Source organism: Larimichthys crocea, chromosome III, assembly GCF_000972845.2.
Source record: "Larimichthys crocea isolate SSNF chromosome III, L_crocea_2.0, whole genome shotgun sequence".
Lineage (NCBI taxonomy): Eukaryota > Metazoa > Chordata > Actinopteri > Sciaenidae > Larimichthys > Larimichthys crocea.
In genome coordinates, this window is record NC_040013.1 from 41,281,967 (window position 1) to 41,305,261 (window position 23,295).

Here is a 23,295-nt window from a genome sequence, read left to right on the forward strand (position 1 = left end):
AGGACTCTAAAAGTCTTCAGTGGAGGCCAGATTACTGTTGACAGGGAATGAATTACAGTCACCACAGAGCTCAGGGTGAGTATGTGTGTGTGAGTGTGTGTATCACCGCCGAATGGGAATCCTTCAGATCAACAAATAAACAAAGCAGCCGGGGCAGGCCAGCGTTCCTCCTGTCAGCAGCATCTGCCAGCAGCAGGGAGGACGCTTCAGTTTTTCCTGCCTCGTCTAATCCTGAATCAGTAAAAAAAACCCAACCAATAACCCCAAAACTCCTTCTAGACATCCTCCATCTGTTTCTTTCTTTCCTGTGTCTGTCAGACTCTTTCAGCTTGTGTCCTCTGCTGTCGTGTCCAATTCCTCCCTCTCTATCAAACGTCTCTTTTCCCCCACTTCACCCATCCCTCCATCTTTGTCTCTCCTGCAGATGACTTATTTAAACCCAAAAATGATTTCACAAGTGGCAGCATCCCTGCTGTCCCCTTAAATGACTAGAAAATGGACCCCAGTGTGGCTTGTCAAACCTCAGCAGTCCAACCTGTCAACCTGCAGTATTTATGTCTTATTTAACAAGATTTTGACCCACGCTGATTACATTACCGATTACACACTTAAACACCTGATTCATTTGGACGTCGTGGGAATTTTCTCAAGTGAAATGAGCAAACAAAGCCTGTGCAGATGCAACAAAAAAAAAAAAAGCAGCATTCGCAGAAGAGGTTCATTCTCATTCCCTCACCTTTTGTTGAGCTGATGCTGCACATGTAAATAGTTTATTTTCTGATCTCCAGTAAAAACAAGGAGGACTGGATTAAATTATTCCGAAAGGAGGTGGAAGAGGAGGATGGAGATGGAGGACACACTGCTGCTACTGCTGCCTCCCTCCTCCTCTTCTTCCTCCTCCTCCTCCTCCTCCTCTCTTCATCTTCCCTCCAAAAGAAAAAAGACACACACACACACACACACACACACACACACAAAACCCTCATCCCTGTACATCAGCATGGTAAATATCAGCAGACAGACAGTGAGACTGGGAACAATGACACCAGCTGGGCAACAACAATAGGAAATAAATATCATGTGGCAGGCAGGCGGTCATCCCTCCATCCAGCCATCCATTTAAACATTCCTGCTGTGTGTCTGCTGCTGTACAGGCTTCTTTGTGGCCTTAACACCTGCATCTGGCTGACTGTGTGTGCTCTGAATATCAAAAAATATTTATTTTCTCTGCTGTTTCTGTTTAATGTTTTCAATCAAAGACAGAAACTACTGAATAGGGGGATGAGGTGGTTGCAGTTGTGAAGCGATTGTTTACTGCTGTGTTTATGTTGATGTGTTTTATTATTGGCCTCCAGACAATAAAAAAACTGCCTACCTTCTCGGCTCCTCTGTGTTTCTTGGCCGCCGGTGTGTCGTCATGCTGCCGCCTGACAACAATAGCGCCACCGCCGCTTTTAACTCCACAATCCAGCGCGGTTTTATTGGCAGCGCCGCCGCCGTTACTCCCGCAATTATTGTTATTGTTTACGTTGTTATTGTTGCAGTTATCTCCCATGATCCTGGAGTCCGGCGCGGCGCAGTGGCAGTGTCCGGGGCCGTCGCGGCACAGATGATGCTCGGTAAGGGCGGACGACTGGAGGAAGACGGAGGGAGGAGGAGACGAGCCATCGCCGGGTTTCTCCTTCCTCGTCCGGACTGGAGGTGCAGCAGGAACGGCAGCGTCCCTGTCCCTCTCCCTGTCTCTCTCCCTCTTCCAGCCCCGGATCACGTTCTTCCCCTTCCTCTCCTCCTTGCCTTTGGCGCAACTCGCAGGAGAGGCAGTGCTCACTTCAGAGACCCCGCTGTTGTTATTGTTTCCGCCGTCCGCGTCTCTGCTGACCGCTGAAATCATCTCCAGACCGTCTCCACCGACGCTGCGTCCTTGAGCCTCCCGACGCTGATGCTGCTGCTGATGCTGCTGATGCTGCTTACCGACCCCGACGCACAACTCGCCGCCGCCGCGCACCGCGACGGCAGCCTCTGAATGGTCCTCCGGTTCCTCTCGTCCCTCCCGGCCGGCTCGGCTGCGTTTAAGCGCGGATCTCCTCGGCTCCGACCCGCCGCTGCCGCTGCCGCCGCCGCCGCCACTGCCGACAGGTCCCCGGGTCTGGAGCGAGGGCAGGGCCGCGTGTCTGTCGGCTAAGCCAGCGGCGTTGGAGGAGGAGGAGGAGGAGGAGGTGATGGAGATGGAGGAGGCGGTGGAGGAGGAGGAAGAGGTGGAGGAGGAGACGGTGTGGTTAGGTGACAGCTCCCTGCAGTCCGTCAGCAGCCCTCCATTCTCCCCAGCTCTCAGGAAACGGTTCATCTCCTCCTTTCCTTGTGTCCTTTGTCGATCTTCACAATAATCAGCATTCAAGTCATTGTCAGCCGCAGTGTAGCAGAGAGCACCGAGCTATAGGTGGACACATGCAGGTCTGTTATAGGCTGCTGGATCAGGCCTGGTCCATCACAAACTACAACACAGGCTGAATGACAGCTGCGAATTTCTGTCAGAGACAGAGGTGCTCAGTAGGTAGGATAATATGGCCAAGGTCTCATTTGTAATAAAAATAAATAAGTATAACCAATAAAGTTTTAATTAAAAAATATACACATGAAACACTAAAGATGAAGTTAAAAAGTCACACAACACCTCAGACACATTGCTTTTCAAATTAGACAGTATAATAAAATAAGATGTGTGTCTTCTTGTTTGTCTTCTGAAATAATCTCAGTGCATGCACTGTTGTGTTATTTCTCTCCCACCGTGAACATATATAATGACAAATATTACAGAAGCAACTAATTTGATTTGGAAAATCATATTTCTTTCAGAAGATGACACTGGTTGGCCAGAGGGGGTGCTGCAGCATTTCCTGTATTGTTTAAACATCAACTCAGGTGAATGTCCACGAGATCTACTGACCTGAAGTTGAGCATCAGCCGCTCCTTTCTGGATCCTACAAATTGCCGTGATTGGTCACAGGGGGCGCTATTCTATGTTAATATGATATATTACAACATCATATAGTGAGGACATTTTTTAATAGATATAGTGATGGGCAGCTACATAGCAGCGCCCTAGGAGCTATTAGGGGTTCAGTACCTTGCTCAAGGGCATCTCAGCAGTGCAAGGTGAATTGGCACCTCAAGTTCCCATCCACCCTCCATAGTTTTGGTCCTTTGGTCACCCTCTCTCTTCAGTGGCAATATCATCACAGTATAATAATAATAATATTAATACATAATCCATTGCGGTCAGTAGTTTTCTTAATGGTATTTCTGGTTAAACTATATTATTCTGGACATTATTCCATGCAACACTTATGATACAGGACATGATGCACATGTTAATAAAAGGCTTTGCTTACTGTTGAGAGTGAAGTGTGCGGTAAAACCTGAGCAGTCAATAAAGACAACATCACTTCAAGGAACAAATGGAATAAATAGACACATAGATACAGAACAGCAAAATATATGCGAGTGGATTAAGACATCTAATGAGAGAATATGAAACTTTAGTCTTTCTTGGAAAATTGGGTAAATAATAGTTTTAAAAAAAACATTAGACTGCACATAGCAATTATTTTCTTAGGTGTGTGTGTGTTCAGTGTTAATGCAACTGTCGAGGAAAACAGTCAGCCCACTCTCTTTGTGAAGAAATCTGTCCAGTAAGAATTAGATGCAGAAATGTATTTGAAGTTTGAGGTTATTAGTTCTAGAGAAGCTCTTGACAGGATGGAAATTATGTACAATACGGTTTTGTGAAGCAACTCATATATCAATATTTTTAGTCTCAGAGCCAGTGTTTTGTGCCAATATCCAACCTTTTATGGCTTAGACCTCATTTATTCTGCCTGCCAAAGGACACACTCTGTCATTTGCTCTCATTAGAATGTATTCCTTGCTACACTAAGAGAAGTACATTTTGAGTCCAAATTGCTTCTTTGTCAGGTACAGACAGGTCAAAGTGACTTAAAAAGAAGCATCATACTTATGGGGAATCATCAATCTATGATCTGGATCTACCTCTCTGGTGGCTACACAGAGATCTGTAACCATCCCATTTGAGGACTCTTTTAAAGAAGGACTTTTTAGGAAATGTTTTGCAGCCAAAGTACAAACACAGTTTGTCTATATAGACCAGTGTCACTGATAAGATATTGTGGGCAGGAGGAGGAAGAGGGTTCAGTAAAATGTCTACAGTATATGACTGTTGCACACTGTACTGCTGACAAATCAAACAAACAGAGCCTGAACTGTACAGCAGTAAGACAATGTTTATTTTGCAAGGTTCGAGAGGTGTGTCCACAACATGTCCTTCAGTATATATTGAGGGAAAGAAGTGAAGTACAGACAAACACGCATGAAATAATCCAAACCAATGTGACATGGACTGTTGAACTGATTGGAAAAACACAGCAGGGTGAAAGGTGGGTTTATTGAATCCCAGTGTACCACATGGCACAGTAAATTAGGTCGACAAAAGTACACAGTTTAGCTCAGACAGCGGTGTCAAAGTGTCTCCCAAAGTGAGTCCATCACTGCAATGGAGAATTACAGCACAGACAACTTGTTTCAATTTAAAAGGAAGAACACAATGTCCAAACCTTCCTGTGCTCTGTACAACCCAACTGGACATCGTCATCATAGTCATCATCATCATCATCACGGGTAAGAAAATCTTTGGTTACCAGAACAAACACTGAAAGTCTCCAGCATTGATATTAAGTGTTCTGTACAATACTTTCCAGAAACTGAAGTGTTTCTATAGGTGGAGCCTCTGTTTGCTTTAGTTAAGTCCTTGCCAAATATCTGCTGCTGCTTCTTCTTATGTTTACTTTATGTGTTGGAGGTGGAGGTAAAGTAATTTCATTAGTTTAAACCAGATTTGATTAAAACATTTGCAATATGATGAAAACACAACCATGTTTAATTATTTTCCCCATCTCACATTCATCATTTATCAGTCACAACACAAAGGAAAGTTGCCTCAAAGGCAAAAATTGAGTAAAATATTTGATATCTAAAATAGTCAGCTGAACTGTGTGTATATCATGCATCATCCAGAGCACCTAACTTTATCGTTCACAGCAAGAAGTTTTTGTTACATCCAGCAAAAATGTCAAAGATCATGCTCACCTAGTTTAGATGAAACAACGGCCACTAGCAAATAGATAAGTGTCGGACAGAGGTGCATTTTTAATGGCGGATTTCATGCACATTCACTGTTTTGGAGTCCGTGAATAGCCTTTTCTTTTTTGCAAAGATTCAGGACGTACTGTCGCTCTCTCTTAGTCCATGCATGATCACTCCAGGCTAATATCATTTTGATTGTAAGATGATGAACTCAAATCAAAACAATCTTAAAATTGCTTTGGGTCAGGGTTAAACTATTAACACTATATGTATGGATGTGACATCACTCATAGATTTCTGATGAGCCGTATGTGAAGCTCTGGCAGTTCTGCCTCTGCTGCCTCTCGCCTAATCTATAAATGAGCAACAATGTAGAAGTACTGTTCAGCTCAGTACAGCTGTCATGAAGGAGGAAATTCGAGACCAAACAGTTTTTTGTACTATGTTGTAAACATGTTTATTTCTGCTGTGAAGTTGGGTATTTTAATATGGGGGATTATGGAGACTGACTCATTCTGTAGCCCGCCTCAAGTGATTGGCCATTTGAGGAACGGCAGCTTTTGGCATCATAGGCTTCTCTTTCAGCTACATACTGTATGTTGCCACTTGGGTTTAATCCACAGTTTTCATTGTCAGTTTTATGCTTCAGCGTCAACAGAGACACATTTTATGCGTAGGTCTTCTTTATATGTGACTGTCAATAGCTTCTAAACCTGGTCAGAACTCACATGAGCAAATGTTGATTTGTGTAACATATGAGTGTGCGACATCTGTACGCATCCTGCCTGACTGGTACTGCACATGTGCAACTCTCAGCAGAGATGCAAGAGGACTCACTCATTTGCTACTTTCATATGTAGTTTTGCCATGTATCAGATTTCTGGGACACTTAGAGGTTGTGTCTCAACTGAATAAGTTGGTTTTCCAGTAAGTCAGCCTCAAAAGCCAGTTTTCTGTTTGTTTATGCTGCCTATTCTGCTGCCAATAAATCAATCATTTATAAGTGTCAACCAAAGTCTTCAAGCATCCATAAAACACTTGAACACTTAATTCATTAAATACTAAATTCATTAAAAGCCACATCTATAATGTTTAATGACATTATGTGTGTGTATGTCATGAAGAATTATGAATACCCCACACTATAGATGTAGTCTTCTTGGAAAGTGTTACCACCCAGCTTACATCCACACAAACACACACACACACAAGTACATTCCTCGCTGTGATCTGGACAGAATGGATTTGCAATATTTTCTGAAATGAAAGATATGCTCCATCTATTTAATATTGCATTTTCCATTTCCAATGGACAAATGTTTTTAGCAGCAAAGCATGAGCTGCAGTTCATACAGTTTGTGTTTCAAAGGGCGTCTGGACTGTTTACACACCACAACATGTACAAGATATTGGCTCACTGTAACCCACTACACCTTGATCCAAGAAGCGTAACTTTGTCTCCAGAGCTGGTGCAATTAAATTGTCCAGCAATGGCTGTTGTAGCATTTGGTAGTAGTTATTATATTTCCAAGAACCAATAGAGTAATGAGACGTGTTAAGTAATACAACAATAGATTTATTAGGATTTCATTTGGAGTAAGTAAAAATGAGAGTAAAAAGAACACAAAAAATGACAGCTTATATATTATATATGCAGAATGACTAGAATGAATGATTAATCATTCTAATAATATAATATAATAATTATATGACAGGTCACTATAAACTATAAATCTTAAATTGTGTCAGAAAATGAGGGAAACTATAAACTATAAATCTTAAATTGTGTCAGAAAATGAGGGAAACAGAAAAAAAAGATGAATCAGCAAAGTTGAAAGAAGAACATGTGTGTGTGTGTGTGTGTGTGTACAACACACTACAGGACATCTGGAGGTCAATAACACTGATACAGTTATTCTTTAAATGACTGTTTGACAGTTCATACTTGGTCAACAATGGAATGAAAATAGCCTTAAAAACCACATACTGTTATTACTATTACAATCTTTTTAAAAATACAAACTATTTAGATGAGCTTTACAGGTGAATTTGTTTTGTAACTTTGGACAGGGAGCCAGTCCAACGGTCCAAAGTGCCTCCAGTCTCTATGCTAAGCAAGGCTAACCTGCTCTTTGACCTAAAACACAGCTATGAGATTTTCTCAGTTTTATCATTTCACTCTCAGAAAGAAAGTTATTTAGAATATTTCTCAAAATGTTGAACTGTTTCTTTAGAGCCTATACTTATAGGCCAGGAAGTGCCAATATCAGTGTTGGTCCTCACAAGTACAGAAGTGTAATCATGCATTTGTGTATTATATATGTATATTATATAATTGAAGCGTAATTGTGTGTTTATGCATTAGTACATGTGTGTACATCAGTGGAAATTATTTAGTGTGTTATTAAGTTTATTTGTGTTTCTGTATATTTGTGTTTTTTTCACGTTTATATGTCTATCAAAATGTGTGTGTGTGTGTGTGTGTGTGTGTGTGTGTGTGTGCGTGTGTGTGAAAGAGTGACAGAGAGAGCATGAGAGACTAACATATAAACACTGAGAGATACACTTCATAATATGTTTGTTGACTGTCTCAGTGACACGGCTGATATCAGTCAGCTCAGGTTTCAAACTACACACACACACACACACACACACACACACAAAGAAGCAGGTTAATAGCTGGATCATATATCTTCATTCAGGACTGCACACAGTTAAGCAGTCAGTTTCATTTTGTGTTAATGGTCAGTAGTTGAGTGTTATAAACACCATGAGGATAAAGTATGACGCAGTAACGCAGTAAAGTTGCAAGTTTAGATTACCACGCAGGTGCCACAAAACCAATCACAATTGGATTAATTTCAGTATGAGTATAACATCAACTATCGGCAATAATAAAATGGTGTGCTTCTTGAAAGTATTATTCAAAAGCTGTTAGCCAGGCAAACTTAAATTACCAGACTTTTCAAGGGAGTCTGGTGACATAAGCATGAGACACAAACTCTACACAAACTCACAATTTTCTTGTTAGGAAAGCTCACTGATCTGTTATTATAGAGGACTGCAGTCAGTGGAAAGACACACAACCAGTGTTTTCTCTACCGTACTGACCTCCTGTCCTGCATTACTGCAAATAGTAAAAATTAAAAGACGATACAATTTTATATCAACAAAGGTAAACTGATCAGATTTCATTCTGTTTGTGCGGCCTGTTTCCTGTTTTTGTAGACAAAAGGAGAAGTTTTGCTCCCATGTAAACTGAGAGGAACAGACGCATGGGAAAACACCGTGTTCCCTCTGACACTAAATATCTGAACTTTTACTGCCTGCCAAGATTTTATGTGAAAAGAACAGAACAAGACAAGATGATAAAGTATTCAGCAATGTAGAAGAGAGCAAAAATAAAACTATTCTTCAAAGAAACTGGGTACAATGTCACTGATCAAAGGTTTGAATGCTCTCTCTCTCACACACACACAATCATACACACACACACACACACCACCACCCTGCCCTGCCATCTGATTGGCTGTGACACGTGAGACCAGGAGGCACTCCCACAGGCAGGTGAAGCAGCAGAGGATCAGGCTGCAGGGTCAGTTCACCTCTCTCAGTTCTCACGGCGGCAGACAAACAGAAAGGACAGCAGGACAGGCGGGCGTGATGACAGAACAATGTGTAAACCAGCAGATATCGCATGAAGATGCCAGGAAATGTAACAGAAGAGCTGCAAAGCATGAGGAAAGGGATTATCAGTGAGTTTATGAGATAAGATATAAGATGTTGGTATTAGTTGTAGTAGCAGTTGTAGTAGTGTTTGCATGAGTAGTAGTATTGGCCTGCTGGCATCTGTTTTAAAATTTGTTCAAGTATTAGTTAAAGATATGTTTAAAGTCTTTTAGAAATAGAGTATTTATTAGATAATCCACCAGAGAGCAGTAATGAATGTATTTTGTGCAAAAAGTTTAGTACCCTAACGTCTATATAACTTATGTAAACAGTTTCTCAACATTGTGATGGAGACCTCACGAGGGGTTATTTGATATGCAGTCGGGGTTGCAGTAAATCCCTCACACTGATATTTGTCTTTCATTCAAAAACACACGTTGACCTTGGTATAAAATGCTCCTGGGCAATCTAACAAGATTCAGTTCTTCTGACTTTGATTTTGATATGATGATGATTCTGATATGTCATTAAATTAAGTCAGCTGTGAAGTGCATTGGTTCTTAATCCTGTTGCTGCTAAATTAAGCATTTTGTGTATTTTTGATGTGTTGTCTGAATGTTGTGTGCTTGCTGTCCGTAGTTCAGATGTTGAAAATGCGGAGGAGCGGCACAGATATGAGAGGACGATCAGTGAGCCTCTGCGTGCCGTTGATCCGGAGCAACAGGAGCTCTCAGGCAGAAGGAAACCAGCATTAGTCAGGTAAACAATATATTGTAATTTTTAACTAAGCATGAAAAGTTCCGGTTCAGTCCACATAAAGTCAAAATTGATATTTAAGTCTTTGTATCACATATATCTAACTATATGTCACCTATACATCAGTATGTGGGCAAACGAGCGTAACAAAAGAATCATTTTTGAGGCATTATTCTTAATGTCATTTTATAGTTTGTCATTTCCTGATAAAGGAATAAAAGTCGATGACTCACTCAGCACTTGGGGGACATGTACTAATTTTGTATCCTTTCTCACTTATGATGCCATTGGAGTGTTTCCAGTTTTATACAATCTATGATTGCTTCTAAGGGCTGCTACACATATCTGTGGTCGGGCCTCACTGATTACTGTAGAAAACACGCCTTTATAACTTTATTCACTGATAGCTTTTTTAAGCTTCAGCCTAACAACTTGCTAAAGTAGGTAACCTCTAATTAACTTCAGCTACTGTACTGGCTCTGCCATTAGCAAACCAGATTTGTGCACAGCCTTGGAGACCAACAAGGAATAACCTTACACTACCAAAGTGATTTACAGACTTTCCTGACGGAAAATAGCAAATTGTTAATATGCCATTAGTTACGTCAGCACCTTGATAGGCTACTGTATTCCCAGCCAAAGTGGCCACCGGTTTCCAAAGTTGTGTTCGTTCCAGCCGTGTTCACTGGAAGGTAGACGTTGTCCCGCCACTGCCTGTTTTTACAGGAAACATGTAAATATGAGCAAGCAAAAAGCACCCTGCTTTCCATTTCACATTTCACTTTAAAACCACAAGTCTCATATTGTGACAGTACTAACCATAGTAATAATCTGACTACCACTCTCTCCCCAGAGTTCAAATTTTCATTCATGCTATGTGTACGAATCAATTATTCACACACTTCATATACAGCAGTCCCAATTTAACATCCTGTAGTGCAAAAACCGGCAGCTGCTTTTGTTCTCTAATAACCATAAATGACTAATAATGTGAAGATATATTAGTGAATTTGTTGCGAGCTCCCTCGTGCTAACGATGGCCATTAATTAAGGTTTCAAGGTCTTACATCTTGTTACCATAACATTTCAACATTTTCTTTGTGGAGACCAAATCAGAGCTAAAAGGAGAGAAAATATTGGAAAAACAAACACAACTCCAATGGGATGATCAGTTGCTTTGTGCTGAATGTGCCAACACGATGTGTCAGCTTGTTTTGATGTTTTTCTGTCTTGTTGATTTTGAGACTTTTACTTATGTAAAGGGCTAAAGATCATTTATGGTTCCTGTTTTATCAAATTATAGACATGCAGACAGTTTACAAGCAGTTTATTTCATGTTGTAATATGTTAATTCTTCTTCTCTGTCTATACTGTTTGTTTTTCTTTTCTGTCTTCAGGTCAAAGACATTCGACCATTCCCTGCTGACCCAGGTCCAGACAGAATCAGACCCCAAGATAGAGAGGAAAAAGTCTCACTACAGCCAGGTTAGCATTCATTAAGTAAACTCTGATACATATTTTATTACACCTATAAATATCAAAGTCTGGGATCTATCAGCCGGTTGTTTTTCCAGCTGAATCAGATATCATTTCTGCTGACTGGACAGATTAATGATATACATGTTCAAACATTAACACATATAAAAATGTGAAAAATCATAATGCCACAAAAATATCAACGTATAGTCCAGAAATAAGCCTCATATCTGCCAGGTCTGAGTAGTTTCTACAGCTCCAGAATGGATATTCACAGTGTGCAATTCACCAATGCTGGTTCCCATGCAAGCATCATTCAGCATTATGCATTAACGTCAGTGTGCGCATGTTGTTTGTGTTTCTGCATGTGTGTTTCAGCTTTCGAAGAGCAACTGCCAGTACCATAAAATATTTAAGGAAATCAGCAAGGAGGAGCAGCTCAGACAGAGTAAGTCTTTAATGATCACAACTATCCGCTCCACCTTAAATACTGAATGAGGGATTGGGTAATAGTTGAACATTTGATACCTTAAACACTAGTTGATGATTTAAAGGGCAGGTTCACATGTTTGAAGTCTGTCTTGCATCAATACACACATGGATATATGAGCATTGAATTAGTTTTAGGTTGCTGTAATTGTAGTAAATAAGTAAATGCAAATCATTTAAGTTCACGTAACTAGTTTAAGGGTCCAGTGTGATGATTTAGAATATGGCAATATCAGTATCAGTAATCACCAGAATGTTTTTTATGACCTTACCATAAGCCTTTTATATCTGCAGAAGTTGGAGGTGACAGCATAGAAACACGGCGGAGTCCGCCATGTTTCTGTTTCAGTACAATAACAAAAAATCTGAATTTTAAAGATAAATTATAATTACTATAAATATTAGTTTAAAATTTTTGTTTTTCCGTTTTTTTGAATAGTATATATATAAAAAAAGTAAAATTACAGACATTTTCTGTAAATGTAATGTTTTTGCACATTATTTTAATTAGGGTATTTTACTTTAATTTCACGTTTTTTTGTTTGGCAGCCATAGGTGCCAGTCATTGACTGTTTTTTTTTTTTTTTTTTTTTTTTTTTTACAGTGTAGCCCAGAACAGAAAAAATAAATACTGACCTTTTCGTTGGCATGTTCACGGCCACTGTAACTTCTCCTTCATGCTAAAAGGAAAGGGTAATGAAAGGGGACTGCAATCAGTAACTACACTGCTAGAGGCCACTGAATCCTACACACTGGTCCTTTAAATAAAAAATCTTTTTTTTTTTTTAACATAAAAAAGTAGATCTGGTTTATCTGTCTTTTGCGAAACCCAACTTCCAACTATATTTATTTTTTTTTCCACTAAACAGACACAGATTCCCCCTCAGTAATGTGATGCCATTTACCTGTTTGTCAGGTTACACCTGTGCTCTGCAGAAAGACATCCTCTACCAGGGCCGAATGTTTGTCTCTGATCACTGGATCTGCTTCCACTCCAAGGTGTTTGGCAAAGACACAAAGGTAACATAAACTGGGGCAGAGTTTACTTTTTGTGTGTCGTGAACATTGAGCTGTAACATTCACTGTTGAAAAGGTTTCTGTCCCGAAGGTCTTTCTCAGACTTGTACACTAATGTTCCCACGTCAGCCCGACGTCAAACAAAGTCTTCACATTGTTACACATTGTTTTCTGATGTTATGTATGAAGGCTAGTGTGGTCACTCCTTAGTGGCAAATACAGCGGGGTGCCAACGGAAGCAGGTTTGATTTGCTGAGAGATTTTATGTTTCCCTAAATTATTAAAATTCACCTGGAGTCATTTTATAGAAAACTGTCAGAGCGGAGCACAGACGACAAGAAGCATTATGAAACGCTTTGTTGATCATCTACTTGACACTCCAGAAAAAGCAAACAAAGAAGACATTTCTCACATCTCACCATATACAATTTTATTTTATTCTTTTGAATGTGTGTGTGATTTCAGTGGGTGGGAAGCCAGTGGGGGATCACATTCTACACTACTGACTGGTTGTTCAGGGACTATGCATTCCCTATTCAGAGGATGTAGGACAGTAGATTTCTTTCTTCAGTTCTTTGAGAATTATTTTATTATTTGTCCTTGTAAAACAGGTGGTGCCAGTCGATTAGTGACTAGGTATGGAGTAAGCTGATGAGCCTCCGTAGCTGGCAGACTAACCACCAACTAACCACAATAAATGTGCTGCCCAATTCCTACATTATGATTGGCTGTACCATCCTATCCTGTCTGATCGGCACTTCACTCGTTCACTACTTCCATCATCAAAAGAAACAATGTTTTTAATTCAGAATTTTATTGGCTCTAATGGTACAGAGCGATTCAGTACCAAGTGAGTAAACTAGTCCCTGCAAGGCTGATCTGTTCATCCTGGTGTTTGTGTGTCCCAGATCGCCATCCCAGTAATATCCGTCACTCACATCAAGAAGACCAAAACTGCCATCCTGGTGCCAAACGCGCTGGTGATCGCCACCGCAAATGACAGGGTGAGAATGATGACTTTTCTCATCATGATTTAATTTCTCACACATGGACACTTCGCCTTGAAATTTACCTGACTTTATCTGATTGTAGTGTTTTTGATGGATTTGATGGTTTCGGTCAGGTCAGGACTGAAACCACATCAGAGGACAAACATTGTCAGCATAAAAAAACATGGAAACTTATAAAACTTTTTTCTTTTTCTTTTTTTTTTTGCAGTACGTGTTTGTGTCCTTCATGTCCAGAGACAACACCTACAAGATCTTGATGTCAGTCTGTATTCATCTGGAGGTAGGACATTGCTGACATGGGGGTAAAAATGTACTGTTTGTAGTTCCAATAAATGTTGTACTAGATTTATATATTATTATTATAAATAATATATGTAATAATATATTATTATATATTATTTAGGGCTGTTGTATTAGACCGCATTAGTGTTTTTTTAGTGGCTCATCAACAATTTAGTTCCAGTATTAAGAATAATTTCTTCACACGGGCTCCTGTAGAATGATTTCTGATTAACAGTAATTTGACTTTTCTGTCATATCATCTGATCGTTTGGAAATGAAAACTTTATATTTTGAGCATATAAACATACTATATATATCTGAGTGTATATGATATGTATATGTACAGGAGAAGAGTCCATGCAGCAGCCCCATCCCATCCTCACTTGAAAGCAGCTTTAGAAGTCAGAGGTCACCTCTATCGCCTCGCTTTCCACTGGTAGGTGGGACACATGCTCACCAAAACCACTTTTACACCAGAAGAGTGTATGGCACTAACTAGAACATGATGGACATAGTAGTACTGATAATATGTGTAACTGAGCCAATCACATCACTTAGTTTTTTTGTCTACATAACAAAAATAGCACATTTACAGTATTCTTCCCAATGAGTCTGAAAATGTGATATTGTAAATAATAGCTGAGTCAAAGGAGATAATCAAACCATGGAAGGGTGCTAATGTTAATGTGGCGTATCAATGGCTAAGACTCATGGGAGCTGTAGTTGCAAAATGCAAAGAAAGTACTTTATGGAAGAATGTGTCTTAAATATGGACAAAAACAACCCAGAGTAAGCAGATGGAGTAGATGAGGTGAAGAATGATTTCATGACTGCAAATGACTCATATGCGCTACGTTTTTTTCATTATACTTCTGTATTTTTTTGTTTTTTGTTTTCCTGTTACTGCTGTTTTATACATGAAGGAAGACTGTGTGTTACACCGTATCAGCCCATTTCTCTCAGCTCAGCTTTCATCATTTCATCATCATTTCATCAACATCATTCATGTCTTAGACAATTAGCTTATCCCTTCTCCTGACAAACATGTAAGAGGATTTGAAAATTGGATATTAGGTGCTCAATAAAATAAGTCACTCACTAACTAACTAAGCATATATTGTCTGTGTGTGTGTGTGTGTGTGTGTGTGTGTGAAGAGTTTTACAGGTGATTTCAGCGATCTGGACGGGGCAGTGAGACAGAGGAGGCAGGAGATGGAGGAGAGCAGCAGCTCTGACTCCCAAATAGCAGATAACTATAAGATAGCAGGTATCACAGTTACTAGTTACTTTACAGATTACAATTCATCATACCCTTCCGTTCCAGTGAAAACCATGTACTGCAAATGTGTTGTGAATGTTGTGAAAGATAAACAGAAGAATTGAGTGTTCCTTTATGTCTTGAGAAAATTCTCAATCCTCTTAAGCTGAATAAAAACATCATTACAAAGCTGAAAACAGGGGTGTTTCACTAAGCTTGTAAAAAGTTGACTATTTAAGGATATGCCATTCTCACAAGACAGAGATGATACAAACTTATGATGGTCTTATAGAATAAGAGGCATTGCTAGCCAATAGTGTATGACTGACTGCAAGAAAAAGATGGCCATCAAAATTAAAAGTCTTCCCCTTCACATAGTTTTTTGTCTCTTCAACCCTGCAGAGTTTTCTGTTCCTCCATTTATGGATGTGTTAAAGCACACCAACAGCGCAGCTCCTCCTGAACATCCAGACCATCAGCAAAAAGTGAATAACCAGCTTCAGAACCAGCCGAGCTCAGAAAACAAGCAGCACGAAGCACACCATGCCGGTACGAATATTGTTCTGTCTGCTGCACAACTGAGAGGTTTTGATCATGTCTGTAGTCCTCAAATAATCAGAACTTCTCAAGGTTTTATTTAATAATACTTCAAACTGTCTTATATGTTCTGATCTTACATTCCAGGAATGTTTATGATTTATTTCACAAATTTCCAGGCTCAGAGCTGGCGATTGACAGCAGACCTCTGAAACCAGTTTCTCTCAACACCGTGCTGTTTGTATACCTGTTTCTGTGAGTTTACAGCCATTCATTCATTCATTCATTCATTCATTCATTCATTCATTCATTTGTTTTGTTTGTTAAATTCTTCTCAAATTCATTTATTAAGTCTACAATTCTTTATTGAATTAATTTGAAATATTTATCATCATTAATGCAGCTATTTGTTCATCTAATAATTAATTCACACTCCTACATTTATTTTTTTTACTTTTTTATTTTCCCTCACTTCAATAAAATATTTGCATCTTTTCATCCATAAAGCAATCCTTCCTTTGTTAATTTGTTATGCGTGTCTTCTCAGAGTCTGTGTCCTGGTCTTGTCTTCCTGTTACCTCGCCTTCAAGATCATCTCATTGGAACAGAGACTGACGACGCTCGGCTCCGTCAGCGAGTTCACCCACCAGGAGTGAGTTTGCAACCTGTCATACATCAAGCTTCAAGTCATGAAAAACAAAGAAAAAATAAGCTTGGAAAATAATAGAAAATATACAAACTGATATTTATGAATATATGTCCTCTATTGTGTGTGTTTGTTTGTTTTTTCTAGAAATGATTTTCTGCAGGGAAGCGATGGGAACGCAGAGCTTTTCTCTGAACTATTGACCATCAATCTGATGAAGCTAGAGAAGGTCAGTCAGTCTGTCTGTCTCTTTCTTCCAGGTTAAATCTGAGATAGTAACATTAGCAACAGTTACCTGGAAGGAAATTGTGGGATTTCTGGAGTATGTCTTGAGCAAAAAAGCTTTTCGACGAGTTTACAAAAATCTCATAAAATGTAAATGTGCACATGAGAATAGAGAGAAATAATCACAAGAGTGATGCAGTGCTGTTTCCCCAGTGAGAACATGACTGATTTTAACAAAATACAACAATCAATTTACAAATCATAAGATCTACTGTACAGGAGAATACAGAGTATATACCATATCCAAGTTGCAGCATGTTAGGATTCACAGATTTAAGCTGAATTTTCACTCCAGTATGCAGCTGCCGAAATCTATTAATTGTCTGTAACAATCTCTAAGGACTGTTGGTTGGTGTGGGCCATATTTCCATTGTTTTTTTCATTTGTCAGTGAAACTCTAACTACCAAATTCTGGCAGGGAGATTTGAGCCAATGCATCCAAAGTAAACTTTTGTTAACTCTGCTACATAATGACATTTTTATTTTCAACTCCATAAACACAAATACTGCAAAGCAAACAGTGGGTCAGCTTGTGTTATGGAAGTTTCCCCTCCTCAGCATCCATTCATCAACATGCGAAACAGAAAATTGTGTCAGAAACAGGAACAGGAAAGCATAGTTTCCACAGAGCAAAGTGTAACCAGACTCTTGTTGCCGTTAATCAAACATTTATAGTCAGTGATCTGTTCATAGAGAAGTGTGGACGTCATCTGTAAGAAGAGCTTGTTCCTCATCCATCAATCTGCACTTGGTGTGTCTGAACAACATTAACATTTCAGGCTGACACTCAGCAGCTGACATCCACGGTCATGTTAAAATTGTGAAAATAAACTGCAGTCTCATCGGCAAAAATGTATCACGAATCAAAATTAGATCAGACTGTACCTGTAGCTAGATCCGCTGCATCTAGCTGAAAATTAAGCTTGATCAATTTGGAATAAAAACATGTATAAGAATGTGTAATTGTAATATTAGTGACTAAATTTCATTTCCAGCTTTTCATTGTCTCCAAATATTTTGATTATTTACATGTGACCTCCTTAGAAGAATCAGGAAGGAAGATGGTATGCAAATTAGCTAATCAAGCTAAAGAAGAAGCAAACAATAAATAAACAGAATAGATAAAGCTGAAGAAAAGAAATAGTCATTATGAATGTGGCATTAAATAATACAAATTAAAAAAATGATTCAACATTTTTCAGTGTTCAAGAACACACCTACCAACACCACTGAAGCTCACATGATTGTAAATCTAGGCTAGGAGGACAATGTGGATGTTGCATGTTAGCTCTGCTAACCAACAAACATAGATAACTGCTTTTGGTAGATGCATACAGAGAAATATAATTGAATTACAGGAGCTTTCTTGTGCATTTGAAAATTTGTGGTTATCAACTATGTCTGTTTTTCCAGGTGCAGAAAAACCTGCAGAGACTGCTGGATGAAGCTGCCTGATGTGCTGGAAGCCAGTATATTATAAATGTAAACAAACTGTAGACATACTGTATAGTTCATTATAGTGGATGTTGCAACCTGACAGTACTAATATGTATTAATGATAAGCTAAAAAAAAAGAAGAAGCTGTGTCTCACTTCCCTCTGAGGTGGAAAGTTTCCCCTGTAACCACACCCAACAGTGATGTCATTATGTACTGGCACATCATGGAGTGCACGTCTCCATCAGAGCAGCAAGGTGAGAAGTTAAACTACTGCAGGTCAGAGAAAACACGATTATCAGCTGATGATAAGTAGCTCTAATTACAGGCCAACCTGTGTTTAACATTCCATTGGTTGATTAGAAATCAAACCTGGCAGAATTTTAAATACAGTATTGTAATAGTATTGCATCTGCTTGATGTAATAGAAATAGTAGTATTTTTTTAAAGGGTCTGACATTTCAAGAGATCACCTTCTAAAGCAAGTGATATTAGTTGTTATATTTTTGTCTCTGGCACAAAATGTACTTTCTCAGTTACTGCTGTGGTATTTACTTTAAGTTGTGAACCAGTGGCGTCACTAGGCCTATTTTAGGGGGGCTTCAGCCCCCCTAAAATATTCTCAAGCCCCCCTAAACAAAATTCAGTGCGTCATTATACAATCTATTCCACTTTTTCATATAGAGAACGCCCACATCACTGAAATTCCAGTCCATGTTTTCCATGCGACCCTGCTCACTGCCGCTTGCGTGTTTACCTCTGAAGTACACAGAGCCGAACCTCACAGCGGCAAGAGCAGAGCGCGAACGCATGGGTGAAGGATGGACATTAGAGCCTTTTTCAAGAAAGTAAGCATTCATCACTGCTGGTAGTAACACTTAGCTAACAGCAGAAAAGTTCCATGTAATTAATAAACCAAAATGTTCCGTGTTTGAATCCCAGCTGGCCAGCTCTGAAAGTTCCTAGCTGCTGCTAGCTAGTTGAGATGACTTCTGTTAACCATTCCCGCTATTCGTTTCCTGACCGTGGTCGGGAAACACAGGGGAGATCCGTCTTCTCCAGGGCCGAAGTAGTTTCTCCGGGGCGAACTCCCAAGATTCGACTCCACACTAGTGATGCGCGGGCCGGCCCGAAACCGCGGGGTGGGACGGTGCGGGTAGAGAATGTTCCACTTTATTGGCGGGGCGGGCTGGGGCGGGTCGAATAATGTATATTGGGATTTTTTTTCCATTTTCTTTAGCCATAGTTACTAGTTACTCCTCCAAAAAAGTACCTGCGTTAGTAACATCGTCTTAGATTAATCAATTGATTGACAAAGCTTAAATTGGTGCTCTGAAAAAAATTTCGGCGCGCGCATAGCGCGCAATAACTTTTCTCCTCTATGGGCTAAGCCACCCCAGTTTCTTAAACCTAGTGACGTCCCTGTTGTGAACGTCTGGATGTTTTTTAGTCAGTGAATTCACACAGGCCTGTGTTATAGTACTGTGCGTCTGAGGAGATCGAGGTTGTGTCCTCAGTCACCTTTGTTATCGGTCAGCTGAAATAGCAAACAGAAGTATGTTTACATGATGACAGTTAGGACTAAAAACCAGCTCTGGACTTCAGCCCACTCCAACTTGGTTGAAACTGCTTTTATAGATACTGTAGATATTACACAACCCTTGACTGGGTTTTCCTCTTGTTTACCACATGTTGCTCTATAGCTGTACTTACTGTCATTTCTTATGAAGTCCTAGTCACTACCAGATGCCTCAATAAATATAACTTTCAACTCTTAAATAGTGGCTTTGAAACTTCCACACTGTTATTATTCACACAGAACCTTTCCACTAGTTAAATTACCCGTGTGCATTGATGCATTAGACATGCGGCTGTAACCATATGTGTACACTTTGTGATTTATTTACTGTCAAGCTGAGATACATACGATAGACTGTTACAGAGATATGAATGACTGTGATTCTGTAAATATAAACAACTACAGATTTAATGATGTGATTTTATTTACTCTGTAGGGAATAAAGTTCTATTTTGAAATAAAGTTTTATTTTGCTGTTATGTTTCTGCTTTTTTTGTTATTTTCTCTTAGCTGTATTTGACACATTCTCTGCTAAAGTGCTGTCACTTATCAACCTCACTTAAGTTTATTATTTGTTGTTTAACAGTTTAGTTTATCCTGCATACTGGGGCTATGAGTGACTTCTAAGTGACCTAGAAGTCACTCATAGCCCCAGTATGTGCCTCTCATGTATCAACATACATTTAAGTCACAGAGGTAACCATCAGTGTTTCGATGTTTGCAAAACCCAGAATGCCCTTTAAAAACTCCGCTGTTCTGAGGGTTAGGGTTACAATCACAATCTACACACACCTTTAACCATGTGGATGAAATGTAACCTCCACTGCAGGTTAAAAAAGATTTTTAACCTGTTTGCTAAGTTGCAACTCTTATCAAGGTAGCCTGCAGGCTGCCATCTTTCTTTAGATCAGCAAACACAGGCGCAACTTGGGAAACAAAGTGGGGCCAGGGAGCTGCTGTAACTTCGCTATTTCAGACATGTAAATATAATTCATGCCAACATCTGTCACGATTGAAACTCTGGAATCTCGACTGGACAATTTGGACACCTCAGGTGAGGTGATCAGAGTGTTTATTTAGCTTTTTATCTTCTTAAAGCTGATGCATTTAGATCACAAATGGCAAACATAAATCCTGACATCAATATGTGGCAAGAGGTGACCATTTCATTAAATCTATAAAAAAGACACAAATCACTTTTGGAACACTGCCATGCTGCTTCAGATTACATTCGAGGGCTCATGAGCAGCTGTTGGAGTAAAAACACATAAAAATGCAACACCAGTATCGTGGTAAAAATGTAATGACCCTTTATGAAATTCTTTGATCTGTTGATGCTCAATTGTACCCTTATTTCAACAGTCAGTCCTGTCAGTTTGAACCAACACTCCACTGATTCACTCTCAGAGTCTTTTCTTGTAATCCTAACCACTATACCCACCATGCACTGGGAGGTTTCTAAGGTGACCCCGACAGTCAACAAACATGGCTAGTACAGCAGGGAGCTCCCACCAACATGAGTGAGTAATGTTTCTGACTTTTATACTGAAAACAGAAATGTTGCTGTCAAATCGGCATTAAAATGCATATAGATGTGATGTGGACATTCTTACTTGGGTTTTAAAATAATAAAACTTCTAAGAAATAAAACTTCTGTAGTGTGTTTTGATCAGATGAGTGCAATTGTCTTAATCCTGGAGACACATTACAGTTCTTTAACTAAATATAAATGTTTGATTACCATGACACAGATATTATTGTATTCATTTGAAGCCAAAGGTTTGTCCCCAGTGCCTTAAAAGTAAACTAAGTTTTCACATGTTCACTCTGAGGCGATCCTGCTCCCACATCCCAACATTCTCAGGACGTCATCCCATGATCCCCAAACTTTATGTGATGCCATGGAAACAGGACATGAAGAACCAGAGGCTCCTGATGAAGGTAGAAAACAGGAAAGGAAACAAACACACCACTGCAAACTGCTTAGTCAGATTCAATGTCTAAGTGTGTGTGTGTGTCAGAACGCAGCTCTAGCTGGGATCCCTGTGGTTCCTCTTGAGGAGTCTTTGTGTTTTTGTGGCCGAGAGCGTCTCTGCCACAGTGAGAACTCCACCCACCACTCCACCTCTTCATCCTCCTCCCCGTCCCCCTCTTCGTCTGCCCTTCTCAGCCAGACTGGACTAATAGCTCATCACTCTTCCCACTTCTCCAGGTAAAACACCTCAGAGACTGATACTGCTTTCAGGTGGTGTCAAGAGAAAAGTGAAGTTTGGTCACTTTCAATAAAGATTTCTGAGGATCTGTTTACCTGTGAGGCATGATTGATTGACTGATAACAAATCAGTCGTGAATAAAATGAAATATTCGTCACTCCTCACTTGTGGAGATGATTACATCTTTTTACATTTTCTGTTTTCCTGCAGGTACAACAGCTCTGTGGTGACAACCAGACAACTCTACCAAGCCTGAAGACACATCACACAAATACTGATAAACCTGAGTGGCTATTGTTTTCATCACATCTGTGCATTTAATATTGTTTAAGCAGATATGTGATCCTTTAATTAGCTTGCAAAAGATTAATTTGTCCTATTTTGAATAAATAACATTATATTGAAGGTGTGGCTCTATTTAAAGAATACAGCAGAAAATGTATATGCATAACTATGTTTTCATTAGTACGTAATCACTGGAAAAATGTTTCTACAGTAGCCCAAAAAGGACAAACCAAACACTAGACTAATTTAATCGAGCTATTTTAGTTTTTCAGTTTCATGCTTTCTTTTCATGTCACCACTAGATGTCAATAATTTATAAAAAAAATCCAAACCTGAAAGCTTCAGAATACAGATGATGGAAAACTTGTACGAGATAAATGTGCACAAATGTATAGAAAAGTGGTATGCAATATATGCAATGAAATGAATGCTGCAAAAGTACAGAGACACTTTATCAAGACATTTGAGACAGTAAAACAAATAGGAAAGGTGTATACAAAATTTTAAAAGGTGTCTTTTCAAATAGTATATGTAGTTCTCTTTTCTACATTGTAAAATAAAAACTGTTGTTTTTACAGTAAAAAACTGGCTGCTGTGGTTGCCAGAATCTTACGGTAATAAATACAGTACAGCTTTTTCTAATATTTCAGTAAAAGGATATTAGTACATGGCATTTTATTCCATATTTGTCTGTATGTCTGTAGACTAGAAAACTGCCAAACCATGACAGCAGAAAATATGCCATTCAAATATTACAGTGTTTTACTGTATAATTAAAAGTCTCTAATATAAAATACTACAATATAAATACTACAAAAACACATAAATAAAGGTTTTGAAATGTGACTGTGTTTAACTATACAGAAAAACAGTCATACTTCATGGCATATTTCACAGTGTTTTACTGTCATGGTTTGGCACTTTTTCACATTTCTTACAGTGTACCTGTATCAGTGTTCCTTCTTCCACCTACCTGCTCTTTGTTCTATGTGAGATATAAAATATGACAGACTGAATTACAGGCTGGTTCTGCAGTATCCACGTTCACCACAGGGTGTCAGTGTTTGTAAATCTTACCTAGGGCCAAGTTTTGTGAGAACAAACACCTGTATATCAGGTCTGAAATATATCAAACCATGTCTCTAGTAAGTAAGTAAGTATTATTTTGACAGTCTGAAGGAGAACATGAGCACAGAACAGA

The 23,295-nt window shown here is 39.2% G+C and overlaps 3 protein-coding genes across 5 annotated transcripts in view; 2 read left to right on the plus strand and 1 right to left on the minus strand.

Moving 5' to 3' along the window:
* Window positions 1-2,724, minus strand: part of znf608 (zinc finger protein 608) — a 43,906-nt gene extending 41,182 nt beyond the window's left edge. Inside the window, exon 1 of the mRNA XM_019276124.2 lies at window positions 1,376-2,724. Within this exon, the coding sequence (XP_019131669.2) occupies window positions 1,376-2,344 (969 nt within the window). The 5' untranslated portion in view covers window positions 2,345-2,724. The remainder of the gene's footprint in view (window positions 1-1,375) is intronic.
* Window positions 2,725-4,324: 1,600 nt separating this feature from the next.
* On the plus strand, window positions 4,325-18,733 carry gramd2b (GRAM domain containing 2B). Of its 2 annotated transcripts, none has more exons than XM_010750485.3 (14): window positions 4,325-4,692; window positions 9,466-9,585; window positions 10,980-11,067; window positions 11,437-11,506; window positions 12,464-12,567; window positions 13,473-13,568; window positions 13,783-13,854; window positions 14,203-14,292; window positions 15,012-15,123; window positions 15,517-15,663; window positions 15,831-15,906; window positions 16,199-16,303; window positions 16,445-16,526; window positions 17,996-18,733. In XM_010750485.3, exons 1-14 carry the CDS (start codon window positions 4,568-4,570, stop codon window positions 18,035-18,037), a joined length of 1,329 nt encoding a protein of 442 aa, XP_010748787.3. In that variant the 5' UTR covers window positions 4,325-4,567; the 3' UTR covers window positions 18,038-18,733. The 2 variants fall into 2 exon arrangements, with proteins under 2 accessions (XP_010748787.3, XP_019131664.1); XM_019276119.2 differs by lacking the exon at window positions 4,325-4,692 and adding an exon at window positions 7,698-8,912.
* A 2,308-nt stretch (window positions 18,734-21,041) lies between these two features.
* Window positions 21,042-22,535, plus strand: LOC109142418 (uncharacterized). 2 transcript variants are annotated; one of them, XM_019276122.2, is made up of 4 exons: window positions 21,042-21,116; window positions 21,429-21,537; window positions 21,618-21,808; window positions 22,020-22,535. In XM_019276122.2, the coding sequence occupies exons 1-4, from the start codon at window positions 21,082-21,084 to the stop codon at window positions 22,063-22,065; spliced, it is 381 nt and encodes a 126-aa protein (XP_019131667.1). In that variant the 5' UTR covers window positions 21,042-21,081; the 3' UTR covers window positions 22,066-22,535. The 2 variants fall into 2 exon arrangements, with proteins under 2 accessions (XP_019131667.1, XP_019131668.1); XM_019276123.2 differs by having other exon boundaries at window positions 21,083-21,116; window positions 21,461-21,537.
* Window positions 22,536-23,295: the final 760 nt, after the last annotated feature.

Coding starts and splice junctions, on each gene's coding strand:
- LOC109142418 (XM_019276122.2), top strand. CDS start 21,082: ATGGCTAGTACAGCAGGGAGCTCCCACCAACATGA. Junction 21,538..21,617: donor ACCAGAGGCTCCTGATGAAG/GTAGAAAACAGG, acceptor TGTGTGTGTCAG/AACGCAGCTCTAGCTGGGAT. Junction 21,809..22,019: donor CACTCTTCCCACTTCTCCAG/GTAAAACACCTC, acceptor GTTTTCCTGCAG/GTACAACAGCTCTGTGGTGA.
- gramd2b (XM_010750485.3), top strand. CDS start 4,568: ATGGAGAATTACAGCACAGACAACTTGTTTCAATTTAAAAGGAAGAAC. Junction 4,693..9,465: donor CATCATCATCATCATCACGG/GTAAGAAAATCT, acceptor TGCTGTCCGTAG/TTCAGATGTTGAAAATGCGG. Junction 15,907..16,198: donor CTGTTTGTATACCTGTTTCT/GTGAGTTTACAG, acceptor GTGTCTTCTCAG/AGTCTGTGTCCTGGTCTTGT.